This window comes from Sphaerodactylus townsendi, linkage group LG04 (assembly GCF_021028975.2).
Source record: "Sphaerodactylus townsendi isolate TG3544 linkage group LG04, MPM_Stown_v2.3, whole genome shotgun sequence".
NCBI classification, from domain to species: domain Eukaryota; kingdom Metazoa; phylum Chordata; class Lepidosauria; order Squamata; family Sphaerodactylidae; genus Sphaerodactylus; species Sphaerodactylus townsendi.
In genome coordinates, this window is record NC_059428.1 from 94,710,458 (window position 1) to 94,725,110 (window position 14,653).

Consider the following 14,653-nt stretch of genomic DNA (forward strand, 5'->3'; position numbering starts at 1 on the left):
TGTATGTTTTTGTGAAGCACTTTCAAAACCTCACATGACAGGAGCTGCAGAAGGGCAAAGCATTGTTCTCATTATTATTAGCAGATGCCTCCTTCAGCACAGTGAGAAATTCAATGTTGCCATTACAGAGGACCTTTAGTATGATTGCTGAGTAAAATCTCTCCTATAAATGCAGAAGGGGAGGTCTTATATAGTCATAACGTCCTCCACAACTGCCTTAAAACCTCTTGAGGAAAGGCACCCAGGAACTAGACCACCAAGAACTTCATGAAAAACACAGTCCCATATTCAGTTTTCCCCATTCGCTTTTGTCATGGGAACCCCATGACTGTATGTAGTTATACTCTTGGGTTGCATCCCACAAGTCCCAGGTTCCATCCCTGTCATCTCCAAAGGATCACTGATAGCACAAACTAGTTTCTTTAGAGGCTAGAGACACATTCTTGTCATTTAATTATTTCAGTGTTTAATGTTTTGCACCCCTACCCCAAACCCTGGAGAGCCACTGCCAGCCAGAGTAAACAATGCCAGAAAAGACAGCATAAAGATGGTTGGAAGTAGCAATGTCTAGCATGCAATGGAACTGAGAAAAAGACCCAGTCTTAGGGGCAGGGACGGGGGCAGAGGTGCAACAAGGGGGGGAAGCGCCCGGTGCACTGATGCATTCTCTGCCCCATCCCATCCCATCCCATCCCATCCCCACCACGCTCCCAGAACACCCTCACCATACCCCTACGGGGCATGTGCTTGGTGTGTTGCGCACCCCCCCACTGCCCCCTTGGAGCAACGGCTCTGGGCGGGGGCAGGCGGGGAAGTGGTCAGCTTTCGTCCTTCTGTGTCACCATCTGTTTGTCCTAAGACTGATAGCTAAAGGCTATCTTTCCCATCTGAAATGTAGTCATTTACCTTTATCTTTCAATCAGCGAGTTTGCCACTTCTCTGCACTATTACCACCTCTACCAACAAAGATCTGGCTTGGGAAGATGCAACCTCATTTGTTTACGTCTCAGTCACTTAATTTGGCCTTGTATACAACTCAAAGCTTAGAGCTCTGTCCAATTACACTTTACAATATAATGTCTATACATTTTCAAAAAATTCCTGCTAAATTATTTTATTAGCATCTAAATGTCCTTGAATTATTTCAGGTGCTATAAAAAAGTAACAACAATGCAAAAAAATACATACAAGAGCTTTAGGGAAGGCAGCTATTTCTGGGAGCACTGGCTCTGTTTACTGAAGCGCAGCTGTGCCAGCCACCCTTGTACCCTCCCAGAGATTACACAGCTGTGCAGGGAAGACATCTGGCATGCTAGTTTGCATACTACCTTGCATCTCTGCAGAAAACCAACCAGAGGGCTTTTTAAAAAAGATTTAAAACTAAGAGGAATTAGACAAGTATCTAAGGCCTTCTCATACACATAAGATTGATTACACCTATGTCGGAAAAGCTCTCCGCCTCAAAGCAACCTTCATTGGGTGCTGATTGAATATCCAGAGGTTTGGAGGGAAACAGCATATGCTATTGAACAAATAACTATGCAAAAATTATATACTGTACCACTAAACATTCTGCTAGATCCTTATGGAAAACTCTAAGACTAGTATAATACAGAATCTTTTGACTACAGCAAACATTTTAATTGCTAGTAAACAGAAACACCTTCTCTTTCGGAGCAGCTGATTAAAGTTCAGAAGATAAAGAGACAGCCAACATAAGTAAATTAGTTAATTTAGACATAACAATAAACAACAAGACACCTTTCTAGATGCAGGGTACTTTCTTGTGAATTTTATGTTTGATAAAGCACAGTACTAACCTATATAGATCTTCCTGGTAACCTATATAGATCTTCCCTGTTTGTTAACGTTTGTTCAATATGGCATACAGTAGTTTTGTAAACTCTGACTTTCTGTATTTTAAATAATAAAAACATGAAAGAATAAAATTAAATGAAGTTTTCAAACGAAGAAGATAAGCCACGGCCTCTTAACAAAGCTCCTTAATTGGACACCATTTCATTTTAAACCTACACATTACAATGTCTGGGGATTTTCAATGAGAATGTTTTATGGGAGTTTAACACTGAAGTACACCTGATTCCATGCAGTATGTGCTTAAATATAAACTATACAACTTGAACAGTTTTAATGGAGTATAAAAGTGTCTGCTCACAAGAAGCACAGCAGCTGGTCACAGTGACCAAAGGTGAGGCTGTGCTGCCATCAAGTGGACGTTATAAAGATTGCATGCAGCTTCAAGAGCCCAGCGGTTAGATGGCACCTTTATCTCTGCAACACCATGGCCCTTTCTGCACAAATCTCCTAAAATATTTGTAAAAATGTTTTCAGTCCCCCCACCCTTGCACTCACTACCTTGAAGTGGTTCCTGGCTGCTACTTTCTGTTTTTCCCTGTTATTTCGCAGTGCATGGACAAATCAGTGCTTCATGTTTCACAGCCTCGTTTTGCAGTTCCCTTTGTCTTCTGTAGTTGATGTTGAGAAGATTAAACCCCCCAAAATCTCACAAATGCTCTGAAATGTTCCAAAAACAGGGCAAGGGGCTTTGCAGGTAAGGAGTGAACTCTCAAAATGGCATCTTAAAGGGACACTACACAAATGAAGCTTTAAAAAAAAATTCAACCAGAAGAATTATGAGAAAAATGGATGCATTTAAAATGTTTTGAGGGTGCAAATAAAACATTTTTGGTGCAAAGCAATGCAGAACACCCTGGAAGAAAAATTTTATTTCTTTCCCCAAAATGTTTTAAAGTGTCTGTGCAGAAAGAGCCCATGTTCACAAAACATTAGGTAGATTCAACATTCCTTTTTGCCAGGTAACATAGGTCGTTTCCCCACTTACCTCGACCACTCTTTGCTGTGCGCTACTCCCAGTGCGCGTCATTTCTGGCACGCTCCCGGGCTAGAGCGCGGGGTCATTAAAAGATGCCGTTTTGAGGAGCGCCAGGAATGACGCGTGCTGAGGGGGCGCGACAGCGGCAGCATTGGGGCGGCTGCGTTGTCGCCGCCCCTATAGTGGGGAGTGCCGGGGGACCCCGCGCTACTTGGGGAGAGTAGCGCGCAGCAGCAGGTAAGTGGGGAAACAACCATAGATGGGTTCCTCATAGATTTGTTACATCATGGTTCAGAAAACAAACAAAACGTCATTGCTATGTTTTATAAGGCAAATAAAGCACCCACAGAGTTTTTAAGCAGAGAATCAATTTACTTTGCTTCCTCAACCTGCAGTTCAATATATTATTATTATTGCAAACAATGAATGCTGTTTAATCACTGTCCCTTAATCACAAATAGTGACATTTCTGTAAGATCTTCTCATGTCCCTAGTTTGCTGCTGTTTAATTCTTTATTCACTATGCAAAGCTACTATGCTAGCTTTTTTAAAAAAAATCATATTTTACCTTAGACAAGACTGCAAAACAACTTTGCACACTTTGAATACCCAGAGCTGTTCCTGGTAATACTTGTGCCAGTTTCATTATTAGACAAAGTAACTGTATGTCCAAATTTAGATGCAGACAATACCCCCCTCTAGAGGCAGAAAATATATGTACAACCTTAAATTCATACCTCCACTTTGTATTATATTATCCTTTTCAGAAACCAGGAGAATAAATGAAACTAACCAAAAACCATTCGCTGGATGCTGATTTCAGCTTCACATATGCACCAGACCATTTGTCTATTTCTATCAGCTTGCAGTGCAATCATGAGCATGTTTCTAACTATATTTCACTAGGCTGAAAGCTGCTTTAAGGGGTATTTTATACGACCCCCCCCCCCCCCCCCGACTTATTTTTATAATGCCTATTGACTTCTGGGAGGTAAAGAAGCATTCAGGATTTCAACCTTCATGTCTTGCATCTTACATAAGACCCATAGGCCAGCTTGGATATGCTGTGGCCATTAAGTAGCAACTAGTGCCCAGAGGCAGCTTGGACCTACGAATAAGCCATTACAGAGAAAACATCATAGGAAGTGCCTTCGTGCACCCTCAAGGCACCATACTTTTCAATGGAACCAGCTCAGGCACTCAGCTGTGAGTCACCGAGTGTTGCATAATCACACAATGAGAAATCAAGGGATGACAACGCAGCTGAGAAGCAGTCCTATGACTATGTACTACACATATATATATAATTACTGCTGGAAACACATTTTTAAAACATCTCTTTTCCCATCTGTTCAGGAAAAACAGCAACAGAAACTAGATTTTTTTTAAAAAAAATCATGCATTTTCTTGTAACATTATTTTTCTCCCCTCTCTGAGACATATGGTAGCAGCATAAGTTGAAAACATGACATCTATGTATTTGCCCAAGGCTGACTTTGCCTTAGAGAGTTAAGTGCTGGTGACCACAATGTTTAAATGCTGTCCTTCATTTTTAGGTGAGCTGTCAGTTTGTTTCTCTGTCAACTGCCCATGTCCAGAATGCATGGAGTGCTCAATAAGGCTGGTGGAGAAACAGAGCCAGTGTAGTGTAGTGGTTAAGAGTGGTGGACTCGAATCTGGAGAACCAGGTTGGATTCCCCCGCTCCTCCATATCAAGCCCTGGGTTAGTCACAGTGCTTTTTGAGTTCACTCAAGCTCATCTGCCTCACAAGATGTCTGTTGTAGGGAGGGGAATGGAAGGTAATTGTACAGAGGCTTCTCAAATGTAGAGAAGAGCAGGGTATAAAAACCAACTCTTCATCTTCCTCTATAAAAACCCAATGCAATAGATTCCCTAGGGAACTGAGGAGGGTTCTGTCTCTGGAGGCATTCAAATAATAATAATAATAAAGTGTCATCAAGTTGCAGGCAAGACTTGTGAAGACCCTGTAGAATTTTCCAGGCAATAAATGAGGAGAGGTGGTTTGCCATTACCCACCTCTGCATAGCAACCCCTGGCAGCCTCCCTTGGGGGACTTTCATCCAAGTTCTAACCAGGGCCTGATTAGATGAGGCTAACCTTGGCTATTCAGGCAGCCCTAGAGATACCGAGAAGGTGCTGAATGGCTACTCTATTCAATAGGCTTTTAAGGGATTGCAGGCAGTTTCTCATATAAGGGGGGCTATTGGTATTTTTCAGCATCCCATATATATCTAGGTTACAAAAAAATCCTAGAAATATTTGGGATTCACTGGGAAGATCAGGGGCCAGCATTTGCAGGCTTCTTGGGACTGTTTTTCTTTCTTTCTTTTTCACTCTTTCATTTTGTGTCTGGGGGTGGTGGAGAGGTCAATGAGCTTGCCAGGCCGCTTGTGTCAATGTAAAAGTCTTTGTCAATTTCAAGAGGGTTTTTGTTTCTGTTGGCCAGAGTTGCTTTGTGTCCCCTACATAGTTTTTTAGTGTTGCTTGGTTTTGTTCTGCTTTGGTTTCACTTTGGTTCTTTTGAACTTGCACTGCCACAGTGGCCCTGGGTTCTGCTGGGCTTCTGCATATTGCAGTTTGTTCTGTTGGTATCGAAAAAGTGGCCCCTGAAATTAAGGCTGTGGGTTGGGATTCTGTGGTTCTCTGTGACACACTGGCTCTGTTGGCCTTGCAAAAATGCCTCCCACTTGATTTTATTCTGCTCCGAGCCTCTCGTTTGATATTAACTCTGTTGGGCTTGCGATGTTGGCTTGTGGTTCTGCTGGGATCTGTGGATTCTTCTTTGGTTATGTTAAGCTTGTATTGGTTGTTGGGATGACAGGCATTAACCAATGGTTGCAGCAGGCAGGCCTCTTTGCATTTGCCCTGGAGGAGAAAAAAGGCTGTTTCTCCCCCTTTGAAAACAATGGGAAGTGGATGAGGTCATCTCCTTTTGAAGAGGGGGCATACAATTGGACCCCCTGATCAAAACTGCTGGAAATTTGAGGTTTGTTTTGTGAACAGCTGTGCTGCAAATATCTAGCTTAAAATTGAGCTTGCCCTCAGACCCCTGGATAATTTCCCCATAGCTGGAATAGAGCTGATTGAATTTAGATTTCCAAATAAAACTCCAATCTGAATGCCATACTGGAACTGGAATTTGAGGATATCAGGAATAACAATATTTTTCAGCTCCAATATACTCAAATGCAAAAATGCATACTTCTAACATTAGGGGTGCTATAGATTTGAATTTTTATGCTGCCTCGGGATATAAGTAAAGATTAATTTTAATTAATTCATGACTTTTCTCCAGATAATCTGAACCTAGAATTGGACTTTGGATTGGACACAGCTCTATGCAGAGGCATGGCTTCAAGGGGATGGGGGGGCATGATGCACCAGGTGCACATTCCTGTGGGGTGTGGTGGGGGCATGGCGGGGGCATTCCGTGGCAGGACAGGGGCGTTCCGGGCCGGGATGGGGGTGGAGGAGGCAGCAGTGCACCGGGCACTTTTCCCCCTTGCTACGCCTCTGGCTCTATAAATGGGGGGGGGGGGGGACCAACCAGAACTGAACGGCAACAGAGCAGTTGTCAGACAAAGTTTAGCTCTTGAATTACAGAAGCATTTCTCATGCCCATTGATGTAATAGTCTCAAGCAAGAGCACAATGTGCCCAATAGTTTATGATTCTGAAGGGGTGGGGAGGTACTACTTGATCCCCCTTCTCTAACACTTTGGAACCTGGTATTCTGCAACTATTTCGAATTTTCTAAATGAGGGGGCTTTTTTTGTTTTTGCCAGTGAAAAATGTCACAGGAACATCCTTGATGAAAGAAGCGATTGTCTTGGCACAGCTCTGCTGAAGCATCTTCATGATTATGCATCGCTGGAAACTTTCCCTCTCCAGAATCACTTAGAGAAGATGAGAGAGACAATAGCCTGAGAAACTTCTGAGAGTCTCAGCTAACACAACCTGATCAATGCATACAGCTCCCACAAGCAAGCGATGTCTCATTCAGTTCATATCTGTGACAGCCGTGCTAGGATTTCAAACCTTTCAAACCAGACACATCCACAGTATTTCTATTCATTTACTTCATTTACAACCTGCCTTTGGCTGATTCCGCACAGCAAATGTACAACAGGTTGCAGTCGTGATAAAGGAGCCTGTTTTCCTGTTTTCCCATTCACATGCATTCCGTGCAGGTAGCAATTGGAGGCCACAGAAACAATCTGGGTTGCTTTCGTGCCTTTACACAAAGATGCTTCTCTTTAAAAAAAAATTCCGGCAAAGCATGCATAGCTACGCAGGCATGCCCGAATGGACCCTCACAGTCATGCTGATCGCACCACGATGCAAGCTGTAAAATATAAAAAAGGGAAGGGCCCCCTGCTCCTGCCATGGCTAGGCAATGGCAGGTGGATTCCCCTGACTGTGAATGGCGCGGTAGAAGGGAGGCAAATAAAGCATCTCCTGACTGGCCATTTGCACGGGAGCAGCTCCAACGCAGGATTTTTCAAAAGGATTGCTAGCTTAGCAATTTTTGAAAAATCTGGGTTAGGGGAAATAAAACGGGGCAAACTTGTTTTGGGGGCGGAAACTGTGTGAAGTCCCCCCCCCCAAAAAAAACCCCAGATTGTATGCTACTCTAAAGCTGTATCTTTTGGTCCATGCAGAATCAACCTTTCTTCCAAAGGAGATCCAAAGTCAATTACATTGTTCTACTGTCCTCAATTTTATCCTCACGACAACCTTGTGAGGTAGGTTATGCTGAATGTGTTTGACTGGCCCAAAATCACCTTGTGAACTTCCATGGCGCACTGAATATTTGACCTTGGGTCCACAGCTCATATAACAAAACTCTAACTACTACACAACTCTGGTCCTTGTTTCGGTAACAATTGTTTGCTGAAGTTAAGGACAGTTCTGAGTATGGGTAGGAGGTTCTCCAACAAATCACACTATTTCAGCTCTTTGGAGGAAGGACAGAAAACAAATGGGTCAAATAAACAGACATTTAAGTGAATGAGATAGATACAGCTTTTGCAAGATCCTTATGAATGATGGAGCCAAAAGAGAGATTTACCTCCTCCGGGTCCTGCATTTTTATCAAAACACTGCATTCCACTCTTCCTTAATTCTCATTTAGGTAGGTGAAAGGCATTCATCTTAGGATATATAAATGAAATTAAGCCTTCTCCCTCTAGCAGAAATTGCTAGCTTAACACTTCCAGCTCAATATTCATGAGCATACATGAAGCAGCCTTTCACTGACTCCACAACCCTGGTCCACAAAGGACAGTACTTTCCATGTAGATTAACAGAGGCTCTCTAGGGAGAGCTTTGACGTCAGCTACTGCCTGATGCTTTTAACTAGAGATGCAAGGGACTGAACAGTGTCTGCATGCCAAGCAGGTGCTCTTCCACTGAGCCACAGACTCTGAGCAACAAATGGAAATCAACCTAAAAACCTTGCAAAGCCTTTCCAGTCAAAGGCCTTTTCTGCATGCACAGCTCACCACGGATTTTCCCAGTGGCCAAACCTTGTGTCTTGGAAACGTTTTTCCTGTGAAATCATTCCACAGACCTGCTCTCCCCCCCCCCGCCCCCGTTTTCCTCCTTGCCTCTTCAGTTGCATTTACTCCACACGCTACTTCCTGAAAACATTTTATTCCTAATGCCATCCACGATGTAGAAGGATGACCCTTCTCCCTCTCTTTGCTGTTGTGCGGGCGCTCGAGGTTACTGCACAGTTACATTGAAGTGGCAATTCAGAATGTGTCGTAGACTCCATTTCTACCACTGGGAACTACCCAACTGAAATGCTGAATATACGAAACTCTAAGGCTCCCGTCAATAGAAAAAAAACAGATATCAGTATTGATGCCTGCTGTTTATGGCTTTGAGATTACAAGCAGCATTTTTTGCTGCCTCAAGCTTTGCTGATTGTCCATTATTTTTCGTTGTTCTCAGCATGGTCTCTGATGTTTCTCAATGGATGGCCATTGTTAAGACAGAATCCCCTGATCATTATGGTTACTGAGGCAAAATTTCATGGTCATTTCAAAGTGCTTCAGGACTGAAAGGGGTTCAGTAATTTAGAAATGGTTGATTTTTTTTAAAAAAAGTAATTGGTATTTAATGACTCATCGGCAAACACAACTTTGGTTTCGCTTGATCCAAGGCTGTTTACAAAAAAAGTGAGCTAGCACTGCTCTCAGTACAAATATTTAGATCCTCTCAATCCTTTTGATAAACTATGGAAACTACCCACCTATTCCTTTCCACTGCTACTTGATACTAAGCCAGCTTCCACTCCTGTTATCCAACAACTGCTCTTAATGAGGGGATTTTAGCTTCACTGTTGTTTGGTATTTGTTCATACAATTAGAAAGCATGTTGGTATTGACACTTGTTTGTTCCTATGTCAGTGATTCAGAAAGATGGGTAATGGCTGTCAATCGGTATTTTCTGTTAGTCGAGATAATCCCTGGATAACACCCTCCATTCTAAAACCAGAGGTAGTTTGCACAGGCATCAGAAAACACTGAAATCAACTGGAGAAGCATTTAATAGTAAAAATTACTGGGATAAGACAGTAATAAAATGTTGAGTTTATTTGTTAACAGTACAATGGGGGGGGGGGCGCAAAAGCAGTATCACACACACCCCATCAGATAATGGGAATTTACAGTGGTGCTAAAGTATTTACACAAGCACCAGGATTGGGGTGGAAGTGTGATGCATGGACACCAGCACAGCTGTAGCTGCAGTGCACTTCTGGCACATAGTCCAAGATGCTATCCAACAGCTACCAGATGTGCAGAATTAATATGAACACGGGGTACCTTAGTGGTGGGGAAAGCAATTGCAGCTAACACTTTGTAATATCAATCTGACATTTTGCACACTGGGCTCGTTCCTCATACTTTGTACCACAAGGCTGGCCCAGCACACAACAACCCTCCCAGGAAAGGAAAATCCACTTCCTCTGTGTAGCCAAGCCCTTCCTCTGATTTTCCTTTTGTGATGTGGTGCAACTGAGAAAAAAGGAAGAAGAGGGCTGGGGTGGGCACTACTGCCACATCTATCCAGCTGCCTACCTGGAGGAGGAGCCCAGGATGTTTGTCCAGACCAAGGGTAGGGAACGTGCGGCTCGAGAGCCGCATGCGGCTCTTCTGCCCTTGCACTGCGGCTCCACGAGCCAAGCCGCCAGCCCCATCCTTGCCCACCCATTCTGCAAGCAAGGCAGCAGGGCAAAGCGCGACCTACCGTTGCCCGCCAGAACCAGTTGGGCTGCGCTGCGGGCTTCCCCTCTCGCCCGCCCCATTTGAGCGGGGCGGGTGCTTTCCCAGCGGCCAGCAAGGCCAAGCCGCTGGCTTCATCCTTGCCCGCCCTGCAGGCAGCAGGGCGGGCACACCAATTGCCCGGCTTCCCCTCTCGCCCGCCCCGTTGGAGCGGCGAGGCCGAGCCGCTGGCCCCATCCTTGCCCGCCCTGCAGGCAGCAGAGCAGACGCATCCATGCGCTTCTCAGAATGAGCGAAGTAAAAGGTAAAAAACCCCAATATATACAGTGTTATCTTTATTTTAAATGTCAAAAATTATTTGCGGCTCCAAGTGTTTTCTTTTCCCATGGAAAATGGGTCCAAATGGCTCTTTGAGTGTTAAAGGTTCCCTACCCCTGGTCCAGACAGTCTGTGTGGGAAGGGAACTGGGTTTGGGACATGCTTGGGATGCCATGTTGGGGCTCAGTATCATCTGAGGACCCACTCTCAGGAAATGGGGCTGGGGATCTGCATGGGAATCTTATCAGATGTGTAATTCCTGGGACCATCCTGGGTGGCTGATTATTTAGTAATGCTTGTGATTGGTGCATCAGGTTGGTATCTGGAGACTGATCCAGCTACAATGATGACCCAGGATAATCTCGCAGGAAGGAGGAACTCCAGCCTTGGAAAGTGCTGGGGAACTGCTTAACATGTGAATGACAGAACCCTCCACAGTACCCTGACATGGGCATGCCTACACCATCTGGAGAGGCAGGGGCCTATCAGCAGCATACTAGCTGGGAGGAGGTTCTGCCTATGAGCACCTGACAGGCCTTGTTCTCTGGGGCTTGATCCACATACCAACACGGCAACTTTCTGGGCCTGCTGATTACCGTGCAATCAAGCAGGCTCCTCCCTGGTGGTGGTGGTGCGGGGAGGGGCTTAACTATCATGAGGCTCTAGGAACTTCCATCTGACAACTCATTCCTTTCCCTTGGATCTTGGACTGTCCCCTTGCTTTCTCATCATCTCTTTCAGGGACCAGATGGCAGCTGCGAGCTTATTCACCTACTCCTGCCTCTCCTTTCCTGGGCTGACTTTGCTAGCTCTCTCCTCCCCAATTCATCCAACCCCTGAAGGATGGCAGCCCCTGCCCTGTCCCCTCCATACCAGCACTGCTGTATCATCTTTCCATGCCTGCAAACTGGCTTTTTGCTCTGCTTTTCTGGAGCTTGCCACAGTGTAGCGAACTGCTGAGGAAACAGCTCACCTGCCCCGTTGCTGCACCGTCCCCAAACGTGATGCAGCTGCCCCCCCCCCCAGATAGAACTGCCCAACTGTTGTATCCTGCTTTTTCTCTTGGTTCAAGGCAGCTTACATTTGGTGAAATAGTCAAGAGAATATTAAAAGGGGGGAAAACAATGACAAGTGGAAATAAATTTGGACTAATGCTAAAAGGACCCAAAAAAAAAACAGGTTCATGGATCTCCACTTCCTACTGTTATTTGGTAAGGACTGACAAAGAAAAAGAAGTGTGCAAAAATTGCTATTTTCCAGGCCTTCCTCAGCCTTGGCAGATAAGAACCTTGGAAGAGCTTTGCTAGATCAAACCATCTAGTTCAGCATAATGTTTCCCATAACAGCCAGCTAGTTGCTGTATGTGGAAGCTGAGGCTCTCCCCTAATGTGGTCTCCGAGGAGTGGTATTCACTGCCTCCAAGATGTCTAACCCCTTCCATGGCCACCTATTCTTGGGGCCATCACAATGTCTACTTGCAGTGAATTTCACAGTTTAATTACTCATTATGTAAGAAAGTGTTTCTTTTTGTCTGTCCCATGCCTGTTGCCCATCAATTTCATTGGGTCCCATGCCCCCAAGTTCTAGTATTATGGGCAGAAGGAGTTCTCTTTGGCTACTTTCTCCACTCAATGCATAGTCTGTTTCGTGTCTCCTCTTTGCCATCCCAGACATCAGCCTTTCCTTACAGGAAAAGTGTCCCAACTCTTCACATACAACGCTGAGGTGCATTAACATTTTTCAATTATCTTTTGGATGTGTCAGCATGTGATCACACTCTTAATAGGATTTTTATTCCACCTTATTACAGAACATTTACTTGCTTATATTCTGCCATCACCCATACAAATGATTCTGCAGTACAACAGCAAATCCTAACATCACTAGTTCATAAGAGAGCTTTGAAATTGTCCTAATTCATAAAGAACTACAAAAACAAAATATGCTTGATTTGAAAAGGGCACCTCCTAAAAAAGGTCCTTCCCTATTCTAGCCCTGTTGGACTAAATTAGGACTACAAAGAACCTCAGGCTTTAATTGGTCAGGATTTATCAAACCGACAACACATTCAAGTTTCTGCCTCAGATGAAATCTAAGATCTACTGCAGATCCTTACAATGGTAGCAGACCAATCATCTTGGGGAAGAAAGAAGTCTGAATCATCTGTTCCTCAAAGAATAAATTTCTTTTTTTAAAAAACTAACACTGTGCCAAAGCTGCACATTAATTGCTAGTTGTAGAGCATGATTATGCTCTCTACTTTCATTTGATATTCTCATAAATATGTGCCAGAGACTTCTACCTTGACTCTGCTGTGAAGAAGCAGGACACTATGAAGAGAGACCTGTCACTATGGAATAGAAATCAGCGAGTACCAGACTCACCTCATTGTATATAGAAGAGTCCCGTCATCCTCAAGCCGAAGTAGCTTGTTTGGGGTGGTCATGTTGTGGGCGATGGATTTTTTACCATTATGGAAAAAAGTGTCTGGAGTCCATATCTTACTGGCCAGGAGATTGTTAAGAGGGAGGCGTTGCATTGGCCCTTTAAACCGAAGTCTTTCATCTTTCCAGCTTTGTCGGAAGAAAACATCAATTGTGTATTCCTAGCATGAAGTGGAGACAGTCAGATAAGTAATGTATTTCACCAGACATTATTATTTTCAGAACAATCACAAGAACACACGGCATTTATCCAGCCATGCGATTATGATGATCCAATGGCACTTAAACCATAGGAAGGCGAGGGTGGCAATTTCCACCAGTTCTCCTTTTCTAATGCAGACTCTCACATGGCTCATACACTGTTCTTGAGGGTCCACTAATCCCCAGAAGACTACGTGTGGTGGGGGGCTTATTGGGATGCAGCAGGAAAGTCTTGTTCTATGGAAGTTGTGCGTGATTTGATATGTGCTGATATGTGGAAACTAGAGACCACAACTTACCATTTCAGTATCTGACACTGGACCAAAACTAGTGACGTAGATATCCGTTTTCACCTCAGTGATTCTTTCTGCAACAAAGCAATTTAAACAGCAAATCAGTGATTTCTGTGTCAGCAGGTGGTTGTCATGACTGGCCTGGGACCTTTTAATCCTATATAAATAGTAAAAGTAGAGATGTAACCTGGGATAGGAGACCATTAGGAACCCCTTGTAAGCCAACTGAAGCTTCCTAAAGGAATAGTGGGATAGAGTTAGTATAATTATAGAATGGATCTATTACTAGACATGTTTTTTGCTTGTGGCTGGAGATCACTTTCTCTTTGCTGCCAGTATCAAGGAAAATGGGGTGAGTTTCCACGCATCATTTACTCACCACTTTGCAGGCTGTAAAGCCAATGTGGTGTGGAGGTTGCAGTGCTGAAGTGCTTGGCTATGAAACTCAGCAGGTGATTTTCATAGACCACTACCTCATGCCAGGGATGGAGCAAGGGGGAACTGCATGTGGGGCACACGCGTGCCCTGCGCCCCTGCCATGGTGCCACCCACCCCCACCCTGTCCTGGAATGCCCCCGGAATGCCCACACCCCCTCCACAGCCTGGCCATGTGCCCACTGCGGCACCACCTGTGGCATTGCCCCCCGTTGGTGCTACGCCACTGCCTCATGCCCATGCCTCATGCCATTCCACAAGATTGTTGTGAGGATCAAATTGTGAAGGACAGCATGTATACCACTTTAAAGGAAGTATGGGATAATATCATGAACAAATAATTGTCTCATGTATGAAGTACTTGCCTGGAAGAATAAGAGGCAGCTCATGAATGCAGAAATTGCCACTGTGTTGGCACTCCACTGTTGTAGGAGCCCATATCAGCAAGGGGGTGGGGGTCCAAGAGCATTTCTTAGGGGCAGGGCCAACTTTAATCAGACTCCAAGGGGCTTCCAGCCTGGGAATGCTCCCTACGCTGGCAGCCAGCTTATGACACAAGAAGGTGTGTCGTAACCCGTTCAGTTGCATAGGGTTTTGTGTGTGACTGGGGATTTCTATTGCTTTCTCTGCTTGCCACACTGTGGAAAACCCCTTTGGAAGCAATGTGTCTGTACTGGGTGGTGCCATCCCTTGTCACCATGAAACTTCCCCCCCCCCCCCAACTGCACTGTAAGTTGCCATACAAAAAATGAAATAATCATAGAAGCTCTGCCTGTTGTCATTGGTGCAAAGACAGTTGCCTTCTTTAGAGGGAATCTCAGTCTTAACGTTGACAAAATGGAGGGGGGGGGAGGG

General features: G+C 44.6%; 1 protein-coding gene across 2 annotated transcripts in view; it reads right to left on the minus strand.

Moving 5' to 3' along the window:
• Positions 1-14,653, minus strand: part of GABRA5 (gamma-aminobutyric acid type A receptor subunit alpha5) — a 79,712-nt gene that overhangs the window by 40,311 nt on the left and 24,748 nt on the right. For both annotated transcript variants that reach the window (XM_048494341.1, XM_048494339.1), the window contains 2 exons: positions 13,370-13,437; positions 12,810-13,030 (listed from right to left, as the gene is read on the minus strand). In XM_048494341.1, the coding sequence (XP_048350298.1) occupies positions 12,810-13,030; positions 13,370-13,437 (289 nt within the window). The remainder of the gene's footprint in view (positions 1-12,809; positions 13,031-13,369; positions 13,438-14,653) is intronic.